Source organism: Psammomys obesus, unplaced genomic scaffold (assembly GCF_907164565.1).
Source record: "Psammomys obesus unplaced genomic scaffold, mPsaObe1.curated_primary_1811, whole genome shotgun sequence".
NCBI classification, from domain to species: Eukaryota; Metazoa; Chordata; class Mammalia; order Rodentia; family Muridae; genus Psammomys; species Psammomys obesus.
In genome coordinates, this window is record NW_026596147.1 from 5973734 (window position 1) to 6001675 (window position 27942).

General features: G+C 40.1%; 1 protein-coding gene across 3 annotated transcripts; it reads right to left on the minus strand.

Moving 5' to 3' along the window:
• Positions 1-25999, minus strand: LOC129666491 (plasma kallikrein). Of its 3 annotated transcripts, XM_055593609.1 has the most exons (16): positions 25861-25883; positions 25163-25221; positions 23428-23679; positions 19210-19372; positions 17338-17444; positions 14062-14221; positions 13560-13669; positions 8179-8338; positions 7139-7248; positions 6299-6461; positions 6092-6204; positions 5739-5907; positions 3523-3698; positions 2389-2484; positions 958-1097; positions 1-337 (listed from the first exon to the last, which is right to left on the minus strand). In XM_055593609.1, exons 4-16 carry the CDS (start codon positions 19281-19283, stop codon positions 146-148), a joined length of 1770 nt encoding a protein of 589 aa, XP_055449584.1. In that variant the 5' UTR covers positions 19284-19372; positions 23428-23679; positions 25163-25221; positions 25861-25883; the 3' UTR covers positions 1-145. The 3 variants fall into 3 exon arrangements, with proteins under 3 accessions (XP_055449584.1, XP_055449582.1, XP_055449583.1); XM_055593607.1 differs by lacking the exon at positions 23428-23679 and having other exon boundaries at positions 25861-25999; XM_055593608.1 differs by lacking the exons at positions 2389-2484; positions 23428-23679 and having other exon boundaries at positions 25861-25998.
• Positions 26000-27942: the final 1943 nt, after the last annotated feature.

The following is a 27942-nucleotide window of genomic DNA, read 5'->3' on the forward strand; positions in this document are numbered from 1 at the left end:
CACTGTCTTGTGTTTTTAATCCCATGACAAGGATGTGAGGTAGACATCATCATTTACATTTTGGAGAGAATTCTGGGGCTCTAAGCTTGGCCTGACACCAGGAGGTAAAGCTGGTGCCTGCTGGGCTCTTTGCTCTACAGTCTCCTCATGCTGGAAGTATCTCCAGAGTGCTTCCATCGCTGCTCTGCGTCTTCTCCAATATCCAGTCCATGTACTCAGCAACTTTGGTGTAGACTCCCGGCTGATCCCTGCGAGCACAGCCTTCACCCCAGCTGGTGATGCCCACCAACTGCCACCTTCCATTGTGTTTACAAACTAAGGGGCCACCGGAATCTCCCTGGGTCACAGTGGGTAGGAAAAAAACAACAACACAGTGATAGAGAGCTGTGACTCTGACTGTGATGACTCAAAGAAGGAGACCCTTGTTCAAAGTCAAACGTCTTTAACGTTTTACAGTCACGCCTTTGCATGCGCATGTGCAGCTTCCCCATTTCCCTGCTCCCCATTAGCCATGAAAAAAAAACAAAAACAAGTGGATGATTACAAGAGCAACTTGTTCACTCTCTCATTCTCAGATAAACTCAACAAATTTAGCATATTTACCTCTAGTTCAAATAAATCTACCTTTCTTGTATTTTAGCATGCCCATGGCACATAAAATTGTCCTTAAATATGGCATACACCCATACTGATTGTGACATACCCGTGACACCAAGTACAGGTTCTAATATGCCCATTATTAGTAATAGATAATATGCATTATGTATATTTAAGTTGTTAAAGGTTATTGATGAAGTCTTCAGATCATTTAATTCTGAAACTTCAAAACTGAAAATAACAGAATGTAATTTTGGAAAATTTGCTTTTGAATGAACCATCTCCAGTGAACTATCAGGTTTTTTTTTGTTTGTTTGTTTGTTTGTTTGTTTGTTTTTTCTCCACAGTCTAGCACATTACCTTACAAGCATCTGTCCCGCCTTCTTTGTAGCCAGCACAGATCATCTGCTTGGTTATAACATAATCTCTGTATTTTTTCTGACATTCTTTATTTGGTACCAAAGGAATAGTTGCCTTTTGTAGAGTATTTTCGATTTCACCTACAAAGCAATCAAGAAGTAGCTTTAAAGAGAGGGAATACAATAAATAGGGAGATAGGAGGGAAAGAGAGAGAAAAATGGAAAGAAATAGTTAGAGGGAGAGGAGAGACAGGGAGAGGAAGATGGAGATGGAGAGGAAGAGAGGGGGAGAGAGAGCGAAATCTGTGGAGGCTTCCTTCTAATGAAGTGTTTGAGAAGCTCTATCAAGCTACCACAGGCTGGGTTCTATGACTTCTGCCATCCCCCTGTATCAACAGATGGCTCGACCAGAAAAGAAAAAAGTTCTTTCATACATCTGTATTATTAATAGAAATGCCTGTATGTTCTTGCCTTTTATTGTTTTACAGGTGCAAATTATAATAAAATAAATTATAATTTATAAATTCAAATTATATAATAAATAATATAATTTATGAAAATAAATCCCAAACATCAGACCGGGAGAAGCATTTTGTTCTTTCCATAAACAAAGTTCTACCACAAAAGATAACTTATTTTCTACCCATGTCTATATTCCACATATGTATGTACGAATGTATAACTACATGTATGTGTATATGTGTCCATATATATGTAGCCAAGGCAACATAGTAAAAGATGGGAATTAATTGAATTCAGTACTGACTGTCTCAGGAAACACGGAAATGACACAGCCAGCCATCTCCTTTTGTACAAATGACACAAACGTATCTAATAGTGTTTATCTGGCACGTAATATAGAAAGGAAGCATGCTTAGTTCTAGGAACATAGTTCAACTCTCAACACACAGGCGCTCTTGACTTCAGACCCACACAAACAGTTGACTCATCCATAAACTCAGAGGAAAGGAGAGAGAGCAGCCAACCTCTGTGTTCACTACATTCCAAGTAAAGCTGAGCACCCCCTTCAGTTTTAGATGCAGGTACCAAATGCAGGAATGTGGTGTCATTAGCAGCATTGTTGCTAAGGGTCACAGACACGCCTCAATTGTAGTTACAACCGAAACAAAAGTATTGTTTATATGCCCACCACTATTTCAACATCGTGAAAATCATTAAAACAACGGGCTATGCACTACATTAATAGAGATATATGCTTCTCATGGTGTCAAATTCTGTTACGAAATACTGGTAACCATATTTCAGCCTACGTGTCTCTCTATATGAATCTGTGCATTTTTACCTAAGTAATGAGCAGCATAATTAGGAGAAGACTTAGATTTATCACATTGCATGGATGGATGGATGTAAACAAACACAAAGAGCTGCCCTGGAAGAGTGAGACTGGCACATTTCACCTGTCAGGCTGTACCTCTTTCCTTCGTGTAGCCCCATCCAGTCACCCAGCAGTTGGTGTAAATTGTATTTGCGTCAGCTTTGGAAGGCAGGCATATTGGTTTTTGGAATTCTGAAAGAAAATTTCGTGACTAGATCTGGACTAAGGAAAGCCGTGGATATGGACTTTAAAAAATGAATCCCGATCTTTCCCCCTTACTCTTCTTTCTACGAAGCAACACAAGGTTCTGGGACTAGTTGGGACGAGTAGGGGAGAACAGCAGGAGTGGGAAAGGACAAGAGAGGGAGGTGAATGAAATCAAAACATACCGTGCCCATGTATGGAATATAATGAAACCCATTACTGATATTAGAGAGTAAAAAGAACGGCCCTCCAGCTTTCTGATCAACTTCTAAAGCCCACAACTCAAGGAAATTCTCACATTTTTCGGTGGCATTTTGGCATGGAACTTCCATGGGGGAGGGGGACTCTTCAACCAAAAATTATTGGCAAGCATGTATCGACTTTCCTGTGTTTTGTTCACTATATACCGTGGCAGAATTCAGAAGCAGAGCAAAATTAGCCACATGGTCCCAGCACTTTATCTGAATTCCTTACTTCATTGTTACAACAAAGCAATGAGACCAGCACACCTACAGCAGCTATCAGAGGCGGCAGGAGGAAAGGCAGACTGTCTGAGGTTACAGAATCGTTAACGGACACTTGCAGCTAAAGATGTTGATAGGCACTCCGTTTTCGGTGGAGTGCTAACATGCTCTGTGTTCCGCCATCGCCTACCCAGTGTGTTCTGAGCAGCTAACATCCAGTCCCAAACACTTTCATATCGTTTTATATTCACAAGCCCAAGCGATGGCAATTCTGCCATCTTGTCAAAAGATGCCCAATGTCCCCAGATAGCAAAACGCTACCTGTGCCTCCCGTTTCGATACCCTACACACAGGTGCATGCCACTCTGAGAAAGTAATTAAGTTTTTTTTTCTTCTTAAGAAGCAGTGATTGCATGGAGGATCTTTACTTCCCAGGCGGCCTCATCTCTCCCTCAAGGACACAAAGAGAACTGCTGCAGATCTGTTTACTCACACACGCTAAAGTGGAAATCGACACTAACACAATTCAGTTGTTCAGTTTTTCCTTAAATGAGCTGCATACCGGTATAATTCAAGGGCGCCTGAAGCCTTATTAAGGCAATATCATAATTGCCTTCGTAGATTTTGTAGTTCTGATGAATAATAAGTTCCTTTATTTTCGAGAAAGGCGTTTCTCTCGTAACCTCTGACAGATTAAGAATCCCACCATAAATACGCCACACATCTGGATAAGGAATCCTAGAACAGACACATGAAAACCAAAGTGACATTGGCATCTTTCCTTGTTCCTTTTTCTTAGCCCTTTTTTCTTGAGGAGGGGGAGAAAGAAGAACATATTTCATATGTCCTAGTTATTCTTTCTGGCAAGGCAACTGTCTTTGCCTACACCAGTAGTATTGGGTCTTTGAAAGTCTAGTTTATAATAAAACTTCTAAAACTTTTTCTATTTAAAATTCCCTTGTGCCTGAAAAGATTTTTTTTTTTGTACATGTTTGGGTGACTATATGAAGAAGGTACACACATTGAACATTTACTGATAGTATATCACAAAAAAATTTACTTCAAAACAGTTCTTTGGTAAATATGTAATTTTATCACTTCTCAGTGATGAAAGCAAGTGCACATATTAATGGAATAAATGTGATTATTTATTTCCACATAAAAAGTTAGAACATGTCTAAATGTTTGGTACTAAAAGAAGGAGAACATCCTCGGTGTTTTTAAGAGGTCCTTAATATCTTATCACTGACAATGCTGGGAATTGCCACTTCGTATGAATATGTGGTACCAAATGGCAGACATGGGCTTAAGACCATTTAGAAAGTTTCAGAAGTTCTACCCAATACCCAAGCCCAAGTTGATCCAATGAGTTTTGTTGGGTTTTTTTTATTTTTATTTTTTTAAATAAAACTCAAGTAGTCAGCTCAAACAACAATATTTAAAATCAGAGCCTGGTACCAAATGGCAGACATAGGTTTAAGACCATTAAGAAAGTTTTAGAAGTTCTATCCAATACCCAAGCCCAAGTTGATACAATGAGTTTTTTTTTTTTAAATAAAATTCAAGTAGTCAGCTCAAACAACAATATTTAAAATCAGAGCCTAGCACCATACAATCCAAAGACATGCTATGACGAGAAACATTTTAACGGTTTTGTTCTTTGTAATGAAATTGTTACGTTCCTGTAAGAGACAAAAACTTAGTGCACTTGGGGAGGGAATGAGGGAGCGGGATACAGCTGGGACACAGAGTTAACAAAATGTAACTAAAAAGAAAAAAATAATAAAAAAAAAAGAAAAAAAACTTAGTGCACACATATTACACACACTGTGATTTACGACACTGCACAATCTTCAGTCTGAGTTGTGTTTAGGGTACCATCTGTCGGGTCCACATGGCGAAGCGGCATGCGCAGTGCAAAGTTCATGTTGTGTGTTAGCAACAGAGGCTGCAGTGGAGTCACTGACACAGCACAGGAGAGGACAACCAGAATGCCTAGGGTTTGTCACATTTGGATTGTAAATTAATTTGGGTCACTGTGCATGTGGGGACCTTCTACTATTGCTAAAATCTTTGAGAGCCCCCATACTCAGCTGCATTGAGTACATACAGCATTTCAGCCCACAGTATAAGAAGCTGTGGTTGAAAATACTCAATATTTTAAAAAATTACTTTATGTTTGTTACAAGTAAAAATGAAGGAATGCTTCTGTCCCTTTCCAAGAAACAGTGGGAAAATTAAGTTTGGTTTACCAAACCTGAAAGCAATTGCTTTCATCAAATCAGACCTATCAAGTAGCCTTACTGATTAAAATAAGCCCCAATAAAAATTAATGGTGTTTATTGCTTAAAAATCTACCTACCCATCTTTTGAATTTTAACTTAACCATGTAAAAGATACACAAACTAAGTTTAAAATTATGATATTTTCTAGGCAACTTGGAAACTTTTATCATCCTCAAAACAAGTATCTCAGGGCCAAGGAGATAATTCAGTGGACAAAGGGCTTGCTTCTCAAACGTAAGGACACAAGTTCAGATCCTCAACACACAACTGGGGCTGAGAATGTGCCAGGAGACAGCAACAGACAGGCTCCTGGGACTTGCTGTCTAGTCTAGTCAAAATGGTTAGCACTAGGTTCAGTGAGAAACCCTGTCTCAACAAATAAGGCAAACAGCGATACAGGAAGATAGCTGACATTAATCTCTATATATGCAAGCAGGTGAACGTGCACACAACACACACACACGGGCATAATAAACATGAAAACAAAACTTACGCATCAAAGCAATGGGCAGCCGTCACTATCCATTGGCTTCCAATGATGGTCCCTCCACACAAATGATTCTGAGACACCATCTTCACTTGCAGGCTGACCTGCCACGGCCACTCCCCTAAAGAAGAATTTGTTCCTCCCACAATGCGGGTGTTTGTTTTTGTCGTGCAGACTGAAAAGTGTTGAGATGTATGGTCAGAATTAGACATGTCAGCAACCCATCCCCCCAGCCAGGGAAATAATATAAACACTCCCATCACAAGCCATACCAAGCCATCCACACCATTCCTTAACCAAGCCATCAATAACAACCAAGCCATCCACACACCATTCCTTAACCAAGGAGTTTTGCTCACTAGAGCTGTCCACGACTTTGCACAGTCTCAGAGAATAACCAGAGCTCCCCTGGGCCCCATGGGTGATCTTAGTTGGGGAGCCATCCACGGATAACCTTAAGGAACATTTACACCTGGAAAAAAAGGAGCAGTATAAAACTAAGCCCACAGAGAGGAAAAAACTATGAAATAACTACCTTGCTGGTTATCAAGGAAGTGGTCCCTTACCTGTCTACCTTGCAGTCTTGGGGGCGTAAGGAGTAAGTGAAGAACTGACAACGAATGGCCTCTGTACACCTCTCTTGGCACACATCTGGTCCTTGCACAAAGGTCACACTCAGTTCTTCGCCTCCAAAGTCAAGTCCAGAGTAAATCTTGGAATGGCAAGGTTCTGCGTCAGGTACAAGCACCAGAAGATACATACAGAGATGGGAAACAAGCCACATTAACAGCGTTTCTAGTTTCTTGAGAACAGTTCCGTTAATTCTTAGAAGATCCCAAGTTCTGTTGCACCTCCTGGCTCTTAGTATTGGTCAACTTGACCAAAATGGAGACAGCTGAAAAGAGGGAACATCAGCTGAAGAGTTGTCTCCATCAGACAGACTCCTGGGTATGTCTGTGAGATAGTTTCTGGATTAATGATTGATGGAGGAGGGCCCAGCCTGCTGGGGCAGTGCCAGGATCACCTGGGATATGATATAGACCATATATATGTACACATTTATGTATGTGTATACGTATATATACATATATGTAATCATTTATGTACCTATTTATGTATATACATGTATTTATACATATATGTGTGTATGTGTATGTCTGTGCAGCTAAGCAATTTATAGGAGCAAGCCATAAAAAGCAGCATTTCTCCATGGTCTCTGCTTAATTCCTGCACTTTTTTTTTCTGCTTGAGTTCCTAGCCTGACTTCCCTCAGGAACAGGATTATGATTGGACATGTGAATGAAACAAACTCCTTCTCTTCCCCAACTTGCTTTTGGCATTTACCACAGCAACCAAGAACCAAAGTAGGACAGAGGTCATGTACCATCACTCTTGAGTCACATTACCAGGGCGAGCTTTTCTGCAGGTGAAGAGACTGAATCCAGACACAGCATTTTCTTGAGGAATCGAGGGACCTGGTGTTCCACTTTTAGATGTCTTAAGAAAACAAACATTTCTATTAAAAAAAAAAGTGAAAAAGAGAAAGAAGATCTCATTAGAAACAATAGGCAGATACTAGAGCCATGCCCCTTCCTTCCTTCCTTCCTTCCTTCCTTCCTTCCTTCCTTCCTTCCTTCCTTCCTTCCTTTCTTTCTCTCTTTCTTCCTTTCTTTCTCTCTCTCCCCCTCCCTCCCTCCCTCCCTCTCTCCTTCCTTCCTTCCTTTCTTCTTTCCTTCCTTTCTCTCTCTCTATCTCTCTCTCTTTCTTTCTGCAACTCTGTAAATTGTGTTCCTCTGAGAAATTCTCTTCAGTCAGTCAGTCTCCAAGACTCCTAACTATTACAGGGACTAAATCTAAATGGAGTCACTTCTCCCTCTGGGAGAAAAAAAAAAAAACAAAACACCTATTAGGTGCCAACAACCAGAAAAGAAGACAGAGGGTAAACTTCCACCTTCTAATTAGAAAAAGAAAAAAGGGAGAGAGAAGGCATCAAAGGACAAAGCATTTGGATTTATGCTGCTGGCAGAATTACATCCTCCTGCGGGCCCCATGTCGTACATAAAGGAAATGGGGAGTTGTTTAAAGGAGAGGTAGGCAGATTAGACCTGAGATCGGTGATCAGGCTAAGCAGGGCTCTGATTTCTCATAAGATTAAAGGATAAGCTGCGTGAGCAGCTGTTACTCAAGCCAACCCCCAACCTTAAAGCCAGCGAGAGAGCTGCCCGCTCCCTTTGGCCCTGCTGCTGTTGTTTGACTCAATGGAATGTTTGTTCCGTGGAAGGGAAGGTATGTAGAGAAACCTGCTAATCTCTGAAGTGACCTGGCAGAAAAGCGCCCACTTAAACCACAGGCTCCAGCGCGATAAAAACCAGCAAGGCCTCTTGCAAGCCTCTGCTAGGAACAGAACCGACTGGAAGAGAACACATGCCCGCTCACACTCACTCACCTCTGTGATTCTGTCTTCCACTCATTCGTATAGAAAGTGAAGAAAAGGCAGTTGGGATGGAAGGTGCAGACGGTGCGACACACAAAAGCATCGGGGGTGACGACCTGGCCCACATCTAGGCCTGCAAAGGCGAAGTGCTGGAAAATATCCATGGGGCAGCCTGTGAACTCGGCAGGGAGACAGTCCTCGTGACACAAGGAAGGGTTTGCCCGCGCTTCAGCAAAGTGACTAAGCAGATTGTGACAAATGGGTACTTGCTGTAATAAGTATCCTAAGTTAAAAATTGCCTGTTGACAGACTGAGGCGGCCTGCACGGGTCTTCAAGAGATCCTTTCCGTATATAGCAAAGCTTCCAGTTTACCAGCATTGTTGTTTGTTTCTGTTGTTCTGTTTTGTTTTGTTTTTTTGTTTTTTTTTTTTTTTCCAGGCCCCGCTGTAGCCTCCTCCCTCATCTCCTCCCAACCCCACCCTCCCTCCCTCTTCTCCATCCCCCTTCCCTAGTCCACTGATAGGGGAGGTCCTCCTCACCTTCCAGCTGACCCTAGCCTATCAGGTCCCATCAGGACTGGCTGCATTATCCTCCTCTGTTTTTCACTGGACTTCTGAGTGTGGAAATGTGTGGCTTCTCTTGGATTCCCTCGTGTGTTAGTTTTTGTTTTCTTATTTTGTCTTGTTTTCTTATTATCCCTCAGAAACCTGTTTGTTTTCTTAAGAAAGAAAAGGAGTGAGTCTGCATGGGAGGGCAAATGTAACAACTAAGAGGAGTAGAGGGAGAGAAAACCATAATCAGGATATATTTGTGTGTGTGTGTGTGTGAGAGAGAAAACTATTTTCAATAAAAGGGGAGAAAGCCTGTTCACTTACCTCAAAATCTGTAATTTGTTCTTTGGGGAAAAAAGTGAAATGTGTTCTCATCAAGAGACAAATGTTCAGTGCTGTAGCATAAGCAGCACCGCCATTTCTAACACAAGACGGTTAGGTGACTCATGTTTCCCTTGGATTACTAAACCTTGGGAGCCCGCTGTTTTATGTTTTGTCTCTGAGTATTATGAGAAGTGTTTTAATAAAAAGAGATTAACACAAATTCCGAGGAGCTAACAAAATAGTGCCATTTGGTAGTAGAACAGACAAACTTCATTTTCATTTGTTTTACATAATTTATTCCTTGCCTATTTTTATCAGTGCTGTTTACATGATTTACCTAATCTGATAGCATGTACGAATCAATTTGATTCCATATTAATAGTATGGAAGCTTAAGAATAATGACAGGTTGCATTGTCTTCCTCTGTGGCCTAGTAAGGCTGCCCCTTACTAAGGAGGAAGACAATGCAGCCGGTCCTGATGAGACCTGATAGGCTAGGGTCAGATGGAAGGGGAGGAGGACCTCCCCTATCAGTGGACTGGGGGAGGGGCATGGGAGGAGACATGGGAGGGGCTACAGCTGGTATACAAAGTGAATAAATTGTAATAAATAAAAAAAAGACTTTTATTAAAAAATAATTATAGGACAGTCAAACTTAATATAACTAGATCAAGAGAACACACTTCCTATTATATGTCCTTTGAGTAGTCTTGGAAGCTAGACTGAACTACTTGAATTTTTAAACAAAAAAAAAATATGAAGCCCCTTGTTTTTGGAAGAAAATATATAGCTTGCCAACCTACAACAGCATCCTCCCAAGATGTCCCTAGCAGGTCATTTTACAACATAACTGAGACATTTGTAATTGAAAAGGAGTTCACCACTTTGTGACAAAGCCAATTTCTTTTCTACCCAGTGGAGACTTTTAAAAATCATTTTCCTACAAAGACCTACCCATCTAAACCAAACCTATGGATTCGTGAACTAACCCATTCCCTACTGACAGCCTTTCAAACAGAACAGACTTTGCCAAGAGCTAATATTGTCATCTTGACTCCTTTTTAAGTTGGATATATTTAACATCTTCCTTTACTCGTTTCTAAATTTTACCCTACTTTTGGGTATTCTGTCATCCTTGTAGCCCTCACTGGCTGTACTCCAGGATTCTATTGTTCCATACAAAATGCAGAAACTGAACCAGGTAAGATGGGTTTCTGGTGTTCCAAAGACTGTTTTCATTCTAGGGTTAGGTTGTTAACTATGTGTACTGGCTAGTTTTATGTCAACTTGACACAGCTAGAGATATCGGAGAGGAGGGAGCCTCAAATGAGAAAATGCCTTCATAAGATCAGACTACAGGCAAGCCTATATTTTCTTAATTAGTGATTGATGGGAGAATTGCTGTTGCCATTTCAGGACTTTTGGTCCTGGGTTCCTTTAAGAAAGGAGGCTGAGCAACCATGATGAGCAAGCCGGTGAGCTGCACTCCTCCATGACCTCTGCATCAGGTCTTGCCTCCAGGTTCCTGCTCCGTTTCAGTTCCTGCCCTGACTTCTTTCAGCGAGTGATGGCCTGGTAACCAGAAGTATAAGCTGAAATAAACCATTTCCTCCCCCAAGTTGCTTTGGTCATTGTGTCATCACAGTAACAATAACCCTAACTAGGACACATGTTTATTAAGAGTGTTTCAGACCGTTAGTGAGGCTGGAAGAATAAAAGTGCCCATCTTTTCTATAACTGTAGTGAACACTGGCAAAATGAACCAAACCACTTTTAAAAAAAGAATCATCTCTGGAAATTAACCAAAGGAGCACAAGATCCGGGGATAGAAAAATGGCCAACCCTCAGCAAGATCTGTGTGAGGTTTAACTCATCCTGCATTTGTGCCCCCTCCTCAACCCCACAGAGACCTGGAAAACAGCCCCACAGGTGTGCTGAAAGCCAATATATCAAAGTGTTTGGAGCCCCTCCAAGCCACAGTCCCCCATTCCCAGACAATGGCCATTACTTGATTTGTCTAGAAGCTTCCTGGAAAATACCATTCCCCAGGCTTGAGTTTATTGCACCTAACTCTTGCTTTGCCTAGAGTTGGCAGTCTACTCCTTGACAGCATGTATCTGAAGAAGAGAGAAGAAGGGAGAAAGGAGGGAGAAAGGCAGAAGGAGGAGAGAGAAGGACAGATAGGGGAAGAAGGAGGAGGGAAAAGAAAAAAGGATGAGGAGGGGGAAGGGAGAAGTAATGGATCCTGGTGATGATGTGACAAGACATTATCCTCCTATGGTGGAAAATAAGAGTCGGGACAGATACCAAGCCAATAACACGGAAAGAGTCCCCTCAATTAGAGCTGCAAGTAGCTTTGTACCACTAATAGAAGGTATATGATTACCTCCAAAGTTTTCAAACCCATTCAGGAAAGTGCAGAACACAAAGCCTCAAACAGTTCATTTTGAGTTGAGAGGTAAGAAGCTAGACAGGTCTATAAAGAAGGGAGGATAAGAGAAATCTGTGTGACTTTTAAGTGGGAAGTTTGCTATGTGACCTTAGGATATGGTTTTACCCCAGGAACTGCAGTTTTGTTTTGTTTTTTTTTTCATCTATAAAGCTAAAGGCATTGTTGACAAAATTAAGGACAAGGGCGTGGTAATGACTACCGTGCTATAGAGCAGTGTGAGGTGATGGTGAAAACTATGTTTAGAGGATAAATTACTGTGCTAGGCTTGAAGGAACCCTGTAAGCTGGCCGGAGATGGACCACTTCCTGGTGCATTTGGGCTATTCTAAAAACTATGGCTGATTGTGACAAAATATTTCGCTGCATCAGCTATTGCTGCAAGGTAATGGGGCACAAGGTTAGACAGGCCAATGACTCTGTTCTGCTTTCCTATGAAACACTTGCTTGCCTGCATGACCAAGGCACCTCCTGAAGGCCTGTTACAAAATCAAGTCTTGCCCACACCCAGAATGGATATGAGTTACTTTAGCTTTCCAACACTGTATTTTGTGGCTTTTGCCTTTATAATTCTTTGGCTTACAATAGCCAGAGCCTTACCTAGAGAACTCTCTCTCTCGGGTTTGGACTTGGCCAATCTTTTTTTTTTTAATATATATATTATGTGATATAATTTTTTTTTCTTTAAAAATTTTTATTACAATTTATTCACTTTATATACCAGCTGTAGCCCCCTCCCTTATCCCCTCCCAGTCCTGCCCACCCTCCCTCTTCTTCTCTTATGCCCCTCCCCTAGTCCACTGATAGGGGAGGTCCTCCTCCTCTACCAATCTTTTTACTTAAAAAAAAAAAGCCTCTCATTTACTAAAACCAAAACCTTAGTCAGACTGGTGGTGAATCTCTGAATGATCCCCAGACCCACACCACTCCTTGCCAGATGTAGCCACCTGGTCTTTAGCTTCCTAGCCTCCAGAATCAAGAGCTAAATGAATCCTACCCCACCCCCTTTTTTTCTTAGATGTTTCTCAGTCTCCTGGCATTTGGGAAGAGCTGCACAATGCAATCTAAGATGAGCACAACATACAGAGCAGAACACATTTAGGTAAAGAGCCCTATCTTCTGTAGACAAGTTTTAAAAACTAGAAAAAAAATGGGCATTAATACCAAATAGTTAAGGTATTTGAGCCAACTGAAGGGCACAGCACAGAGGGGATACGTTGAGGAAAGGAAAAACAAGTGAAAAAGAGATTGGTTGTTTTTGACTTCTCAGTCTTTCACAGAGAGATCATATCCCAGAAATCAGAACCTACTACAGCATCTGGCATAGAGCCAGCATTCATTGTTGGAACAATTTACTATAAGTGATCTGGTCTCAGCAAATCTTACCACTGGCACCTTGATGTCCTAAAAATGATGGCAATTGTCTGGATAATTCAATTACAACTGCCTCTGTATCTGAAATTATAGGGCTTCGTGCTGGCAATGTGCTTATTTCACTAGACATGGCCACCACAGAATGACCTCATGGTTTTCTTTAAAATATCACTTTCTTTCCTAACGATGTTGTTGCAGGAATATTACAATAAAAAAGTAGAGGTTTAAGCAACATAAATTTATGGCCTTACAGTCCTAGAGATCAGAAGGCCAAACTAAGTTTTACTGGGCTCCAGCCAAGAGGTTGGCTTGGTTCTGTTCCTCTGGAAGGGCGTGTAAGAAGATCTTTCCTATGCCCTTTTCAATTTCTACAGGTCACTGGCATCCCTTTGCTTTTGGACTCTTCTTCTATCTTTAAAGGCAGCAATGTAACCCTTTGAAGTCTTTCTACCTCTGACTTTGACACCCCTGTTTCCCTCTTTATCATGTAAGGACCCCCAAGACTGGATAGGGGCAGATGCTGGTAATCCAGGATAATTCTTGTTTCAAAGTATTTCCATATAACCACATCCATAAAAACCCTTTGGTCAGAAAGCATCATATCCCCGGGTCCCTGGGAATGGGCATGGAGCTGTTTCTGGGCGCATCTTATCTGGCACCTCACCACCACAATGGAACAGTTGTCATCTGATTACCGATCTCTGAGAGCGCACAGGACTTCAGTGAGAATCCAGACACCAGGTGGTCCTGCGTCCTTATGCTGGTGGGTGTTCCGCCTGAACTGTGTTTCAAGAGGCAGCTGTTCCTGGGTGTCAACAAAAGATGTCGTTACGCTTCTCTTCTTGAGGTGCACAAAGATGTGCGGGTAATGTTTGCTATTGATGTGATAACCACAGTGGTACATGGTTGAGCCAATATTAATCAAAAGACTCTCTTCCCTTCAGCAAAGGGCGGTGTAAAATGGGGTGGCATGCATCATTGCCTGACAGTCCATATACAGCCCATCAGTAGACCAAACGAAGCTCACTATCTTTGGGGGAAAGGGGGAAATTCCACGCTTAATTTTAAATTTCCATTAAAGTGCTGCCTCCTGTTTGTACTTTCATTGGAGTAAAAGCAAACATTTTTTTTTTTCCCAGTGGAGGATTCTGTTGAGGCCTGGTGTGTCCTCATGGGGAACCATTCAGCCTCACTCACCTGTACTCTGGTCTATGAAAGGCACTTGTAGCATATGTGAAAAATTGGCAGTGAATATTATCTGTGCACAGTTTCTGGCATTCTTCAACACTACCAGCCTTAGATATATTAAAGTTGGACCCTCTCATATCAAGTCCTTCGTATAAGTCTTGGTGGCAAGCTGAAATGAAACACAGAGATATTCTTTTTAGACACAGATTTCCTGCCAATATCCCGTTTTTGGTGACTTCCCTGGTAAGTACAGGACTTACAGTTTTTATTGCACATCTAGATTATCCAACCCTGCTGGGCACTAACTCGGTGTGTTTATCTGACCACAGCATCAAAAGTGGGCTATTTTGCTTCCTAAACTGCAAGGTGTGTGCAACAATACAGAACAATACAATTTCACACTAAAGTTATCAGTGGCACTGATAAACAAACAAGGCAATAATAACAGGGTCCTGGTGGTGTAGGCCGGAGATACAAGGTATTTCACAAACAACGCACGTTTGACTTCTGAGTCAAAGAAAGTAAAATAAATAAATAATCATAATCACCATCTATTTCTCTTCCTTCATCTACTCAGCTCTGATTGTGATTTGTGGCTGCAGGTTTCACCACTTACGTCTGTGTTAAATCTTTTTACAGACGGTCACAACTTATTTATACGCACGATGGAATCATTTCTTTTCTCACTTTAAAATTTTCTTAAATTCTAACACCACCACTACCACCACCATCACCACCACAATCACCACCACCACCACCATAATCACCACCACCACTACCATCCTGTCTTGTCCTTTCTAGGGTTGGCTGGCTTGGAACTCCTGGGTTGGCCATAAGAAGCTCTAAGTGAATGTGAAAGGAACAGATGAAATCTGTTGACCATGGGCACAGCCCTGGGAAGGACCAATGTCCCATATCTATGTGAAAGTGGCAAAGTCTTCCCTGAGTCTAAGCACTGGCCTTTAGAAACAATAGACCAGTGTGTGCGATGGCTAGCAACTTCACCTTTCTGTTCCAGGATGTTTACAGCCCAAGAAGAGAGACTGCCAGACTTCCACTGAGACAAGTTAACCTCTCCCCTGTGTTGTGCCTTAAAAAAGTACTCTTGTATTTGGGAGTTCAGTACTCAAAACTCACAACACTTCAGCTTTCCTACATGTGAGTGTGTGTGTCTGTCCTTTCTTATTCTCTTGATGCCCCTAGTCACTTTTCCAGGACCAAGCCATGCTGCATGTGGCAAACCCCCATTTCAGACTAGTCTGGCTTTAAACTTGAAGTGATCTTTGCTTCTGCTTCCCTGCTGCTGGGGTTATAGCCATGTGCTACCCAACTCATTTTTTTTTAAAGTTTCTTCAATTCTATTGAAGCATCCCTTTCACTGAAATATAACTTATATGTCAAAATACAGTTAATTCTTTTAACAGAAAGTAAGACAAGTTAAGCTCTTGTAGGTTTTGTTTTTAAGACAGCTTAATTAGATTCTTAATTAAGCAAGCAATGTGTGTGATGTAGGTGTGTGCATGTTAGCACAAACAATATTCTATTGTACCTAACTGTACGTTTCTAAGAAACATGAAATCAATTTAAACATGGGAGACAGTATGTATATACAAACTAACAGAAAAGCATTATATTTGGGTATGGGGTGTTAAACTCCCAGTGGTTTAGTTTATACAGGGTAGAAAATTATAAATCATAGTAATGGAGTTCTTGCTTCAGATAAGAGAGAAATTGGATGAGAGTTAGAATAAGGTAATTACACATAAAAATGTATTCTTAATGTTTATTTATAAATATTTATAAATAGTTTTTACTAAAGTTATTTCCTGAGACCATTTTTTAACTTGAAAATATTTGGGAGAAAGTTAGAAAGGAAGATAGAGCCAAACTCAATGAGGATGATTAATGTAGGAGGAAAAAAAAAAGGCAGCTAAGCAGCTTAGAAAAGGCACAGCATTTCTATTTCTTTAAATTTTGTTGTTAGTCACAACCATCAGACATAAAATTTAATCAAATAATAAACAGCAAATTATATTGGTATACGGGTTGATCTTACAAGATAGGAGAAGTGTATGTCGCTTTGTACTAACTATAGCTATTACACTGCTGAAGTAGCATTTAAAGCAAAGCTACCGTCACCCTTCATTAATTACCTATAATTCAAATTGCAGACTTAGAACGTGTGTGTTGAGAAAGATGTTATCGAAGCAAATGAGAACCTACAGAGTGAAACTGTGCAAAAACAAAACCACGTAACCCAGAGTGGTTCTTAAGATTCTACCAACCACCAACCACCTCGTTCTTTTTTTTAGCATTTCACTTTGTAATCAGCCCCTGTCATGCTATAGAAATGCCTTCTTAGTATTAAACCTTTGAAATGGTACAGAAATTGTTTTCTAGGACATCAGTTTCTAGAAATTGTAAGAAATACTATGCTTAGCAAGACTGATAGAGCTTAGCCCTCCAGTCTGGACTGAATGGCAACAATAAGGATTCTTAAACCAGTGGTTCCCAACCTGTGGGTTGAGACCCCTCTGGGGAGGTAAAATGACTCTTTCAAAAAACACAGATACTACATTACAATTTGTAACAGTAGCAAAATTACAGATATGAACTAGCAATGAAAATAGTTTTTTTTTGTTTTGTTTTGTTTTTTTTGGTTAGGGATCACCACAACATGAAAAACTGCATTAAAAGAATCACAGCATTAAGGAGGTTGAGAACTACTGTCTTAAACCCTTAATCAATGGCCCTAGAGGTGGCCAGAAAGTTCTTCGTTGTGGCCCTGTGCCTGGTAGAATTTGTTGTGCCAACTCTGGCCATTACCATACAGCACCAGCTCCTCCAGTTGTAACAGTCTAAAATGTCTCTAGGTATTGCTAAATGTTCTTTGAGCTGAAAAGAGCAAAACAAGTTCTGATGGGGACCACAAATTACCCCAAAGTGAAACTGTGGCTGAGATATGCTCTGAGCCTTATCTGAAAAGTCTTCCAGAAACAGGGAAGGCCTATTGTTTGGAGCGCACATTCATTTTCTACAAATCTTACACTGTGTGCGAGCACCATAGATAACAGAGACCCATTAAGACTGTGTATTGTAACTGATAAAATCATGAACATTTTCAAGATGAATGTACCCCTTCTTACGACTGTGTTGCTGCTCTATCTCCGTTATCTTTCTTGGTGGGTCTCTTCCAAAAGTCCATGAGAGGACAGACTTTGAGCAAAAGCTCCTCTGAGTTAGACTGTTATGAACTCAAACTTAGCTGAAAAATCCACGTCTTACCGCTTATTTGATGGCCACACTGCTTTAAAGAATGACCAGAAACCGCACCTGTCCACTGTAACCTCGGCAAGGTCCCTGTGATGCTCTCTTTCATGAAGCAACCAAACCTGTTTTTTTGTAAAATAATAATAATCACTTTTTAAAAGAATGACAAACACATTAAGAAATTATGCAGCATTTTTATATGTTAACAAATAAAGAATAATGTCTGGGGTCAGGGAACCAATAGCAGTTTCTTAAAACTTGCTGAAAAGGACATTCTTAAGACAATTCCACACTATCTACAGCACAGTTTTTCTTTGTGTTTGTGCTTTAAGGACACAGAACCAACCACATTCAAGACTTGATGATTATCCCTGGGTTTAAACCTCCATAAATCCTCTTCCCAAAAGATAATTTGTTTTATGCGGCACTGAGGAAGAAAGCCTGGGCTTCAGGCCTGGGCTAATCAAGTTCTATCACTTGCTGGCTCATCCCACCCCCAGCTTTTATTTAGTTTATTTTGAGACAAGATCTTGTTAACTTACTCTAGCTGACTTTAAACTTATGATTTTCCTGTCTGAAACTTATACATTTTCTGAAATTCTAATTATTTTCATAAATATTTTAACCTACTTTAAAAAAAAATTGCATCAGCCATGAGCTGGGTTTCTATGTGATGTTTATTGAGTCCTGGTATTTTCCATCTAGTAGGGGGCTTTTTCTATGTTTAATATCAACTTATGTTAATTTTATAAGAATCCTAGAACATAGTTCAATTTTTAATTCAGTGACTCTCACATACAATCTGGTTTTTTTGTTTTTGTTTTTGTACAGATTAGCATGTAGGGATCAGAGAATGAGTGTCAAATTTCTAATTCTTAAGTTCAGATAGAGTGAAGATGAAAATTATGTGTATGCAAACAGAAACAAAAATTTACATCTTGCCTATTGAGTAAATGCAAGAAAATTAAGGTGAAATTTCCAGCTATATTTCTAATATGTGTACTTGTCAAAATTACCAGTTAATAACACACACACACACACACACACACACACACAATACACATTATAAAAGTGCAAACTGGCACACTACAGATACCATTAAGATTTGCCTAGTGGATCTCAAATCTATTATCAACAAAATTCCTGGTTTATATTTTCTCAGCTTTGCTACCCATAAATATGGTAATAAGTCACCATGATAAGAAATTAAATATATTTCTTTATGCAGGTGAAATTTTCACCTTTTACTAGATAAGGAATATATGTGAATAATATATGTATTTGGTAGTGCAATTATAAAATCCACTGTGAAGTTTCGTATTTTCTATTTCTCATGGCTGTTGTAACTGGATAGAAGTCACTGAGTTGTATAGTCTCTTAACTTGGGTGTGTGATTGTTTTATTTGCAGAACTTATAATTAATTTTAATTAATAAATATGGATGGACTTAGAATGTCTAGTACTAAGTGGAGTCGTGTAATCTCAGAAAAGAAAAAGCCCTCATGATCTTCCTCATATGCAGAACTAGCCAATAACACATGTATATACATAAACAAATGTACATTTGGGGACAGTATGACATGTTGAAAAGTGAACAAGAAAGACCAACTGTTAGACTATGAGTTAGGACCCTTTTTTGTTACATGTTCTTTCCTTGTGCCTTGGCTAGAGCATTTCTCCCGCCTACTGCCGTGAATAAATGTAGTTGTTTAGAGCGTCCATTTCACGGTTCAGTAGTCTAGTAGTCTATTTTGGAAAGACCCAGTCTCAGAGCTTCTCATGAAAACGGCCTTTGAAATCTTTGAGGCGTCCGACACTGGTTTTGCATATGACTGGAAGCAGTTAGAAAAATGCCTAGCCTGGCCATGATAAAACATCGCCTCTTACCTTTTATCTGGCCCTCTGGCAGGACTCACTGAGAGGAAGCTGAACAACAAGCACCTGGGATGGAACGTGCACATCTTCTGGCAGTACCCGGCATCTGGGGTGTAGATAGCAGCTACATCCCCTCCTCTGAAGAAGGTATTTTTGTACAGTTGAGTCAGACACCCTGTGATATAACCGTTAAAAGCTGATCAGGACACAACTGTAAACGTTGCCATAGAAATGCATCTGTTTTACTTTTCTTTTTCATTTATCCCAATGACTACCCAAAGATCTTTATAGCTACAGAGGTGGAGTGAAATATTATGGCAACTATTTAAACACTACAGCATACAATTTAAAGTCGTCTTATGGACACTTAGGCATGGAATTTGATCCTTTTTATTACCTATATGATAATTTGTACATAAATTATTCCCCTGGGAAATACAGAATGGATTTTTTTTTCTGCATGATATCTAACCTGGTGTGAAAACATTTCACCTTAAAAACAGAAATACAGATTTTTTTTTCAAAACCCTTGACAAACATTTCCTTAGATTCCCCCAACACTTTAAGTGGAACTTGAGGTCAGGACCATTATCTGAATCCTCTTCTTTTTTTTTTTTTTTTTTTTTTTTTCATGAAAGAAATCAATAACCGAGACTCAGAGTTCAGATGTGGTTGATATCACATAGTGAATAAGTATCCTGGAACATAAACTCTTTTTTTTTTGTTTTTTTACCCTCAATCCTGTCTGTCCCCTTTTTGAGCATGAGGTGTTACATATTGCTCCCTGCCTTGGCTTTATTCATGCAAACTAATAATTATTGAGCACTGATTTCCTATAAGCTCATTTCTTGGAAAATGCATCTGCATAGACCCACACCAAGACATTACACACTGAGAGAGAGAGAGAGAGAGAGAGAGAGAGAGAGAGAGAGAGACAGAATCAGAGTGTTGGAAGAACTCACAGCTCTGAATGTGATGTCTCCATCAAACTCCTCCTCTGAGAGCTCAGGAAACCCCGCGGAAAAGAAGGAAGAAAGAGTGTAAAAGCCAGAGAGATGGAGGACACCAGAACAGACCCTCTGAAGCAACTGAGCAAGGTTCTTATGGGCTCACAGAGATGGGTTTGCACCAGGTCCTTTACAAACATATCATAGCTTTCAGCTTAATAGTTTTATAGTAGTCCTGAGTGTATGAAAGAATGGGTTACTTTGATTCTTGTGCCTTCTCTTGAACTCTTTTCCTTCTGTTGATTTGTTTCATCTAACTTTGATGTGATGATTTTTGTTTTTATCTTGTTATTTTTATTTTGTCATCCTTGGTAGTTATTTCATAGGAGGTTGTTCTTATCTAATGAGAGGCCTACAGGGACTGGATCTGGAGAAGATAGGAGGTGGGGAGGAAAACTATACTCAAGATACATTATATATAAAAAAGAATCTATTTTCAATAACAGGAAAAGGCTAAATAAATAATTTTCAAATAAAAAAATGAAAGTGCTTTGGATATAACCTAGAACCCCTGCTTGGATGTAGACCATGGTAGCTCAGTATCCAAGTGGGTGCCCTAGTAAGGGGAACAGGGACTATTTCTGACATGAACTCAAAGGCAGGCTCTTTGACCTCTCTCCCCAGGGAAGAGCAGCTTTGCTAGGCCACAGAGGTGAACATTGCAGCCAAGTATCCTGAAGATACTTGATAAGCTAGGGTCAGATGAATGGAGAGGAGACCTCCCCGATCAGTGGACTTGGAAAGGGGCAGGGAGGAGATGAGGGAGGGAGGGTAGGATTGGGAGGGAATGAGGGAGCGAGCTACAGCTGGGATACAAAGTTAATACACTGTAACTAATATTTAAAAAATAAAAAAGACAGAAAAAGCAAAAAAAAATGAAAGTGCATTTGTAATCTATCTTGAAAACAAACAGAAATGGATGCTGCTTATGCTGACTCATAACTCTATTCTGTAGTATATCTTGCATCCCACAAATCATTAGAGAATTATCTTCGATGGATTTAATTTATGAATTTGAATTCGTCTGAAAAGATTCAGTTCAAATCTTTTTACTGAGCTTTCTGCCTTGTGTAGCTTGTCTGTGTGCATCAGCCAAGTTTTCACTGATTATGCAATATTCCAGTGGCCACCTTGTCCATCTCTCTTTAAGTATCGGTGTTGCCATTGCTTCTCAAAGAACTGGTTTGATTTAATGTACTTAGTTAGGCACTGGAGACTTACATTTTTCTATGTTATACCTGTGCGGAGATCCTGCTTCTGAGACCCATTTTGAGCCAAACCAGCAGCATCGCTTCTCTTCTGATCAGAGAGGTTGCCATGCCTACCTCAGGGTTAGGTTTATATTTGGAAAGAGCAGATTTTCCCGGCTAGATGCTCCTGGGAATAGGTGTCCCCAAGTGGAAACCCTAAGGTGTCCCATTTGTACAACACACTGAATAACAGGCCCAGTGGTAATGATAGCTACAAAGAGACTTTTTTTTAAAAATGTGGTTAGCGTTTCATAATTATTGAGCAGACACTTCTCTGCCATCCCATTCCACAGACACATACAAAAACACGAACTGTGACCAGGGATAGCCCGGAAGTATCCATCCTGTAGTGGAGTCTTGGCCAAGTAAAGTGTGACTCAGCCACTGAAAAAGAGTGACCGGAAGTGTTCTAACTGTAGAATTGCTTATCATTCCCCCCCCCCCCCCCCCCCAATTGGTACAGACAACAAGAATGATGGTGGTGGTGGTGGTGATGATGATGATGATGACAGCGTTGCGTGTACAGAGTTCTGCATAACTTAAATGATCTATAATGATCACGTCCTTCAGTTTTCAACATTGGTCTCATGTCCATGGACATTGGGCATGCTATTTAGCCCTATTAAAAATTTACATAATCAAAGAAAGAAAAGGGGAAAATGCCATAAGTAAGGAAAGAAAAACAGCTTAACTGTAAAAATTCTAGGTAAGTGGGAGACAGAAGGCTCGGGAGCCTTCACAAGCTGCCCTCTTACCTCCCATATGTGTACCCTTGCAGGCCTAGATACAGAACAAACTAATGTTAAAACACTTTTAAATTCTTATGTCAAATAGGAAAAGACAGTTTACCAAAGACGATTATACGTATGTGAGAAAATGGCTGACCTCCCTCATCAGAAAAACCTCTCTTTGCAGCAAATGGACACCGTCACAGAAAACCACAACTGGACACAATGTGGAGGTCAGTATACTGTGGGGAGCCCGGGCTCAGTGGAGACATCTGCATCACATATCCCAAATCTATGGCTCAGGGGTTATCATGAAAAAGGGCACAGGAAGATAGACTATGAGGAAATCCACTGTGAAACAGTCTCTCCTAGAAACGTCTGCATAAACAACACCAGAACAATGGTAATATCACTGAATGTGGCAACATGGAAGGGGGAAATTTCACAAGGTCTCATCCTTAGTCAAAGAACTACAGACAACTAATGACTTCTGGGAGAAAGAGAATTAGCCTCTCCCAGAGATGAGCCCACTTGTTGGTTGCCCAGTTTACACATAAGCCATATGCACACAAACACAAGTGGACCTGGCAAGCTGTATTTACACATTTCTGCACACACATACACATGCATAATAATGAAAAAGAGGCAGTCAACTTGAGAGTCAGAGGGACATGGGAGAGACCCGAGGGAGGGTCCTTAGGAGGAGATAAACAGAGGAAAGTGGGGTGATATCATTCTAATTAAATTAAAAAAACATATTTAAAAACTTCACAAAGTAAATGTACATAAGCTATAAATTAATTCTTTCTAAACTGGAAGGTCAAATACACAATATTTCAACTGATATTTCAGAATAGTTATATTTCAGATAACTTTCTTAAAAAGAATAATAAATCCTTTTTCTGAATTAACAGTGTAATCTCCCACAGGCGCCTCCTTAGCACAGTAGGCAGCATGTCAGTCTCATAAGCTGAAAGTCCTGAAACAATGTAATCTCTCAGAAATAAGATGCCGATATGAAATATATTTTGTATTTTAAAAATGGTAAGAGCCACTGATTCACAACACTGTTTAAAGGAATTAGGTTGCCAAAGATTAAAATTTAAACAAACAATATTTCCAATATTTGTGTGCTGGCTTTGATCACAAGTGAAAGAAAATCAAGCTTAACACATCTTGAGTATAAAGGAGCTCATCAGTTCAGAAACCCCAGGGCCCACAGTGAGTGCCTTCAGACGTACTTACACAGTGCTCAGTGGCTGCATCAGCGCACAATGTGTCAGCAGTGAGTTACTCTATTGCTTGCTGCTGGCTTGGTCTCAAGATGCACGATGGCAGCAAGGCGGTACCAGAAGCTCAAGTTGACTTGGAAATAAAAATAAATCTGAGCCTCCTTCTAGAAGCCAGAGCATCAACGGCAGAAGCATCATCTCCAGAACCGTGTGAACCAATACTTGGAGATGGTTTCTCAGGAAGAACTCTGGACGCTACGCTAGACTGCATAGTAACAGATGTCTATTAGTGCTGTTCTTGTTTGTTTGATTTTCCAGACACCAGACAGGGTTTCTCTGTATAGCCTTCGCTGTATTGGACTCACTTTGTAAACCAGCCTGGCCTCGAACTCGCAGAGATCCACCTGCCTTTGCCTCCCTGAGTGTTGGGACTATAGGCATGCGTTAGTGCTGTTCTAAGTGGGATGGTTTAGCACTCTCAAACAAAGAATGCCTTTCTGGAAGATAGCACCATAATGCATGCCATAAAACCTTCATAAACATTCACACTTTTGTATCTACATCTTCAAAAATTTATAGAAATAATTGAAGTATGTACAAAATACCATAAAAAAAGAACTAATAAAAGATTTGTTTGGGTTAACATTAGCTATGAAAAGCAAAGGTAAGTTAAGCTATTTTTAAGTCATTACACTTTTATAAAACAGATTCATGCAAGAAAATATAAAAAAACAAAAAATTAACAACGGTTATTTTGCACTGGGACTACATAAAATACTCAGTTTCAAGCATTACATGCATTCACTTCTCTAATTTTCCTATCATGATCATGAATTTTAAGTCATAGCTTTTTCTCATAGCCATGGCCCACAGCATCTCTGCCCATCGCTCCTCAATTTGATTGGTTTGAACATGGCAATAGCTGTGACATAGAAGAGCAGAGACAGTTGATGGGACAGATGGAGGTAGGTGTAATTAGCAGACAGGGAAGAAAGAATACTTTTCCTAGAGAAATGACTTCTATAGTTACAAAGATAAGGCTTCTTCAGAGCTGTATTTGGCCAAATACTTGAGAGTCAAGTAAAGAATCCTTGAAGTGTGGTTATGTCATAAGTCACCTTTGACTCAGATTTCACCCCTGTGGGATACCAGGGGAACCCTCACTCTATAAGAACTATTATAGAGGGTGTTTCAGAGTCATGTTTATTTTCTAAAACTAATGGAATACACAGAGGAAAAAAGTACTGACACCTAGTACTTAAGCTATTCATCCAGACTACCTAAGGGACAACACACTAATTAAATCCTAAGCAAGTACTTTCAGTTCAGAAACAGCTCCCTATGCCTTAGATTAAAAATATCATCCACTAATCAGATACTTGGATGGGACCCAATATTATACAATGTCTAATGGTCTTTTCAGTTTCCAGGTAGAGTTTGTTTTCGTGGAGGCTGATAATAAAAACAAGCAACTATTTGGGGTGAGGGGCTCTGCTGGAGAGTAAGTAGTCTCTAAACAGAAACTTCTGCTAACAAATGCACCGAGAGCCAATGGTCTCCAAGTTCCTTCCCCTGTTCGTGTGTGTTTGGGGCTATGTATCTAAAGAGAAGTTCTGGCCTTCAATTATCAGAGGCTGCCTCCTACCCCAGAGCCGTACGGTTAAAGGCTTTCTCCAGGAGTGGTATAGTTTGCATAACTATTCCTCTCTCCCACACTATTAATTTTAACTTTTATGGCTAGTACTTACCACAGGAAACTGTAGCAAACAAGGAAATGAGATAACCCACGTGGCTGAATAAAATCATCCTTTGAAAGGAAAAAAAAAAAAAAAAAGAGTCTTCTTGTAACGGCTAGGTTTAAATCATATTTACCCTGTATTTACTAGACAGTTTAATATAGACTTTGCCTTTTTGGTAAATGTGTAAATTGAAAAAACACATGATCACCAGGAGAATGAGGATTTGGGGAGGAGGGGAATATTTTGTATATAAAAAAATTAAGACACTTATCAAGATACAGCTGAGACATCTGGACTGCTATTATATTTATTAGCTTATTTATTGTTATTTTAAAGGTTTATTTCTATTAATATTGTAAAGAGAGCTAATAGAATCATTAAATACTTATTAAATTTCTTAATTTATGCCAAATTATTATAAATAAGGACGATATCATCCACAATCTCCACAAAAACCTTTGAAGATATTCAAGCCAACTTAAAACAACTTAAGATTTTTAAACCAATCAAAAAATTCAATCTTGATTTTAAATATTTCATATTAAAATATTTGTACAAAGAAAAATGATTCCTTCTGGATTTTCTAAATTCTCAGGAAATTAGTGCATTACACCAACAGATTTTTTTTTTTTCCAATTCGGAAATAGTTATATTAGGAAAAAAAAAAAAAGACACAGGAGGTGACGAGAATAATAGAGAGTGACTACCTTGAAGGCCAGGTCTGCTGCTGCTGTGGTTCTGGGGGAGAAGGAGTCTCCAGTTGAAAACGAAGTCTTCAAAGCTCTCCAAATATGGCACTGCGCGCAGTATTTGCTTGGCTCCAGTGTTGACACTGGGCTTCTGGCATCAGTTTCAACTGTTTAACCTGTCAATATGGTCAATGAAAATCCCGGTCCAGGTTCAGCTACTTAATATGTTAACCATTCCAGGAAGGCGTATAAGCAGGATGGTAAGGTTGGAGTTTCTGGCATGCTTCCCTTTGCAGAAGAACTCATGGGAACGGTGGACAACTCTCCACGCACAAAAGTCCTAAGGAATCCGGGTGATGGGTCAGAGCAGCTGGTGAGAATGCAGACATAGGCAAATAGGCACTGGGGAAAGGTAGAAGTTTCACATTGACCGTGAAATCCTGCTACCAAGCGTGCGGATAAAGAACAATGACGCACTTCCTACGGGTCCTAACAGCAAGCCTGTCCCTTCAGACCCAGGATCCAGCATGGTAACTGCAGGCCTAGCCAGCAGGCCCACTCTAATGGGCCTAGAATCTATTGATGGGATAAATGACTAATAGGGTTGCCCAGTGCAGCGAGCTTTAAAAGCCTAAAACCATTGCGGAGCTTGCAGGATATCTCAGGGAATAAAGGCATTTGCCATCAAGGCTGATGTCCCGAGTTCAATGCCCAGAACGCACACAGTGGAGCGCGCCAACTCCCAAAAAGCGTCCTTTGACCTCCACGCCCACACCTGCACACACATGTCCACACAAGAGGTGAGTAAATAAAATTTAAAAACTGTATTTAAAATAGCTTCTCATCGAAAGGTGCGGACACCAACACAAAACCGGAAGCTCACAGATTAAAAAAAAAAAATCACCAAACAGAAAAAGTAAAGCACCTGTATGTGACCCTAAATTCATGAAGGTCAACTGATTGCCTGATTACAAGTTTGGCATAGGTGCTGGAGGGCATGCACCACTCTTGCAGGGGACCCGAGGTCAGTTTCTAGCACACGCATCGTGGAGCTCACAGCTACCGGTAACTCCAGCTCCCCCCCGCACATCTGATGCCTCGGTGAGCACCTACACTCCTGTGCCCGTACACCTACACAGAAGTAGGCATGTTGTACAAATAGTTAAAAATAATATTTTCCAAGACAAATGTCTCAAGAAGTTCCGTGAACTACAAGTGAATACGAGTTGATGACTGAACAAAGTCAGGAAAACAACACACAGTACAACAGACGAAGAAGCAGCAAGCACCGAGAGGGGATATTTATATTATTAACACCGGGACAAAATGAAAAGAGAATTTTAGAAAGTGGAGAAAGCCTAAAATCAATATAAAACATTACCATGAAAATTTCAACCCAGAAGAATTGATTTTAAAAAAATTGAGAAAATACAAACCAAGCCAAACAAACAAAAAACCTCTTCTCAAATGCGGGGAACAAAATGTTTGTCCAGATACACTGATAATTTTAGAGAATGGCTCATCAATGCACATTCTATTTGGTCTCTCAAGACTCAAAAACAAAGGTAAGGTTTCAGAAACAGCAAGAGAAAAATGTAGGTTTTACATACAAGGTAAGTTCATAAGACTATTAGTGGGGTTCTTAACAGAAATCTTGTAATCCAGAATGGTATTCCACGATGGCACAACAGGTTTGAAATGTACATGATTTCTAAGTTGTAACAGTTATCATGTTTCATAAAAAAAAAACATAAAGAAACTGAAACACACAAAATATGAAGAAAACAGAATCCATCCAGAAAACAACGAAATACAGTCAAGTTCTAGGTGCTTCATTATCACGAAATGTAAATAGATAAGAATTCCCAGTCAAAAGCCATAGAATGGCTGGCTGAATGACGTCCTGTACCAGGTTGCTCTTTGCGACCTGAGTCACCTTTTTGCATAGCATATTCTTGATGTACACACCGCCCACATTCCGTCAGTGACCAAATCGATGCTTATGGCATCCTTGTGTTCAGTATACATGGAGTTGAGGACTGTGGGTTTCAAGTATCCATTGACCACCTTATAAAGTAATCTCTCCGAGAAAAGGGGACT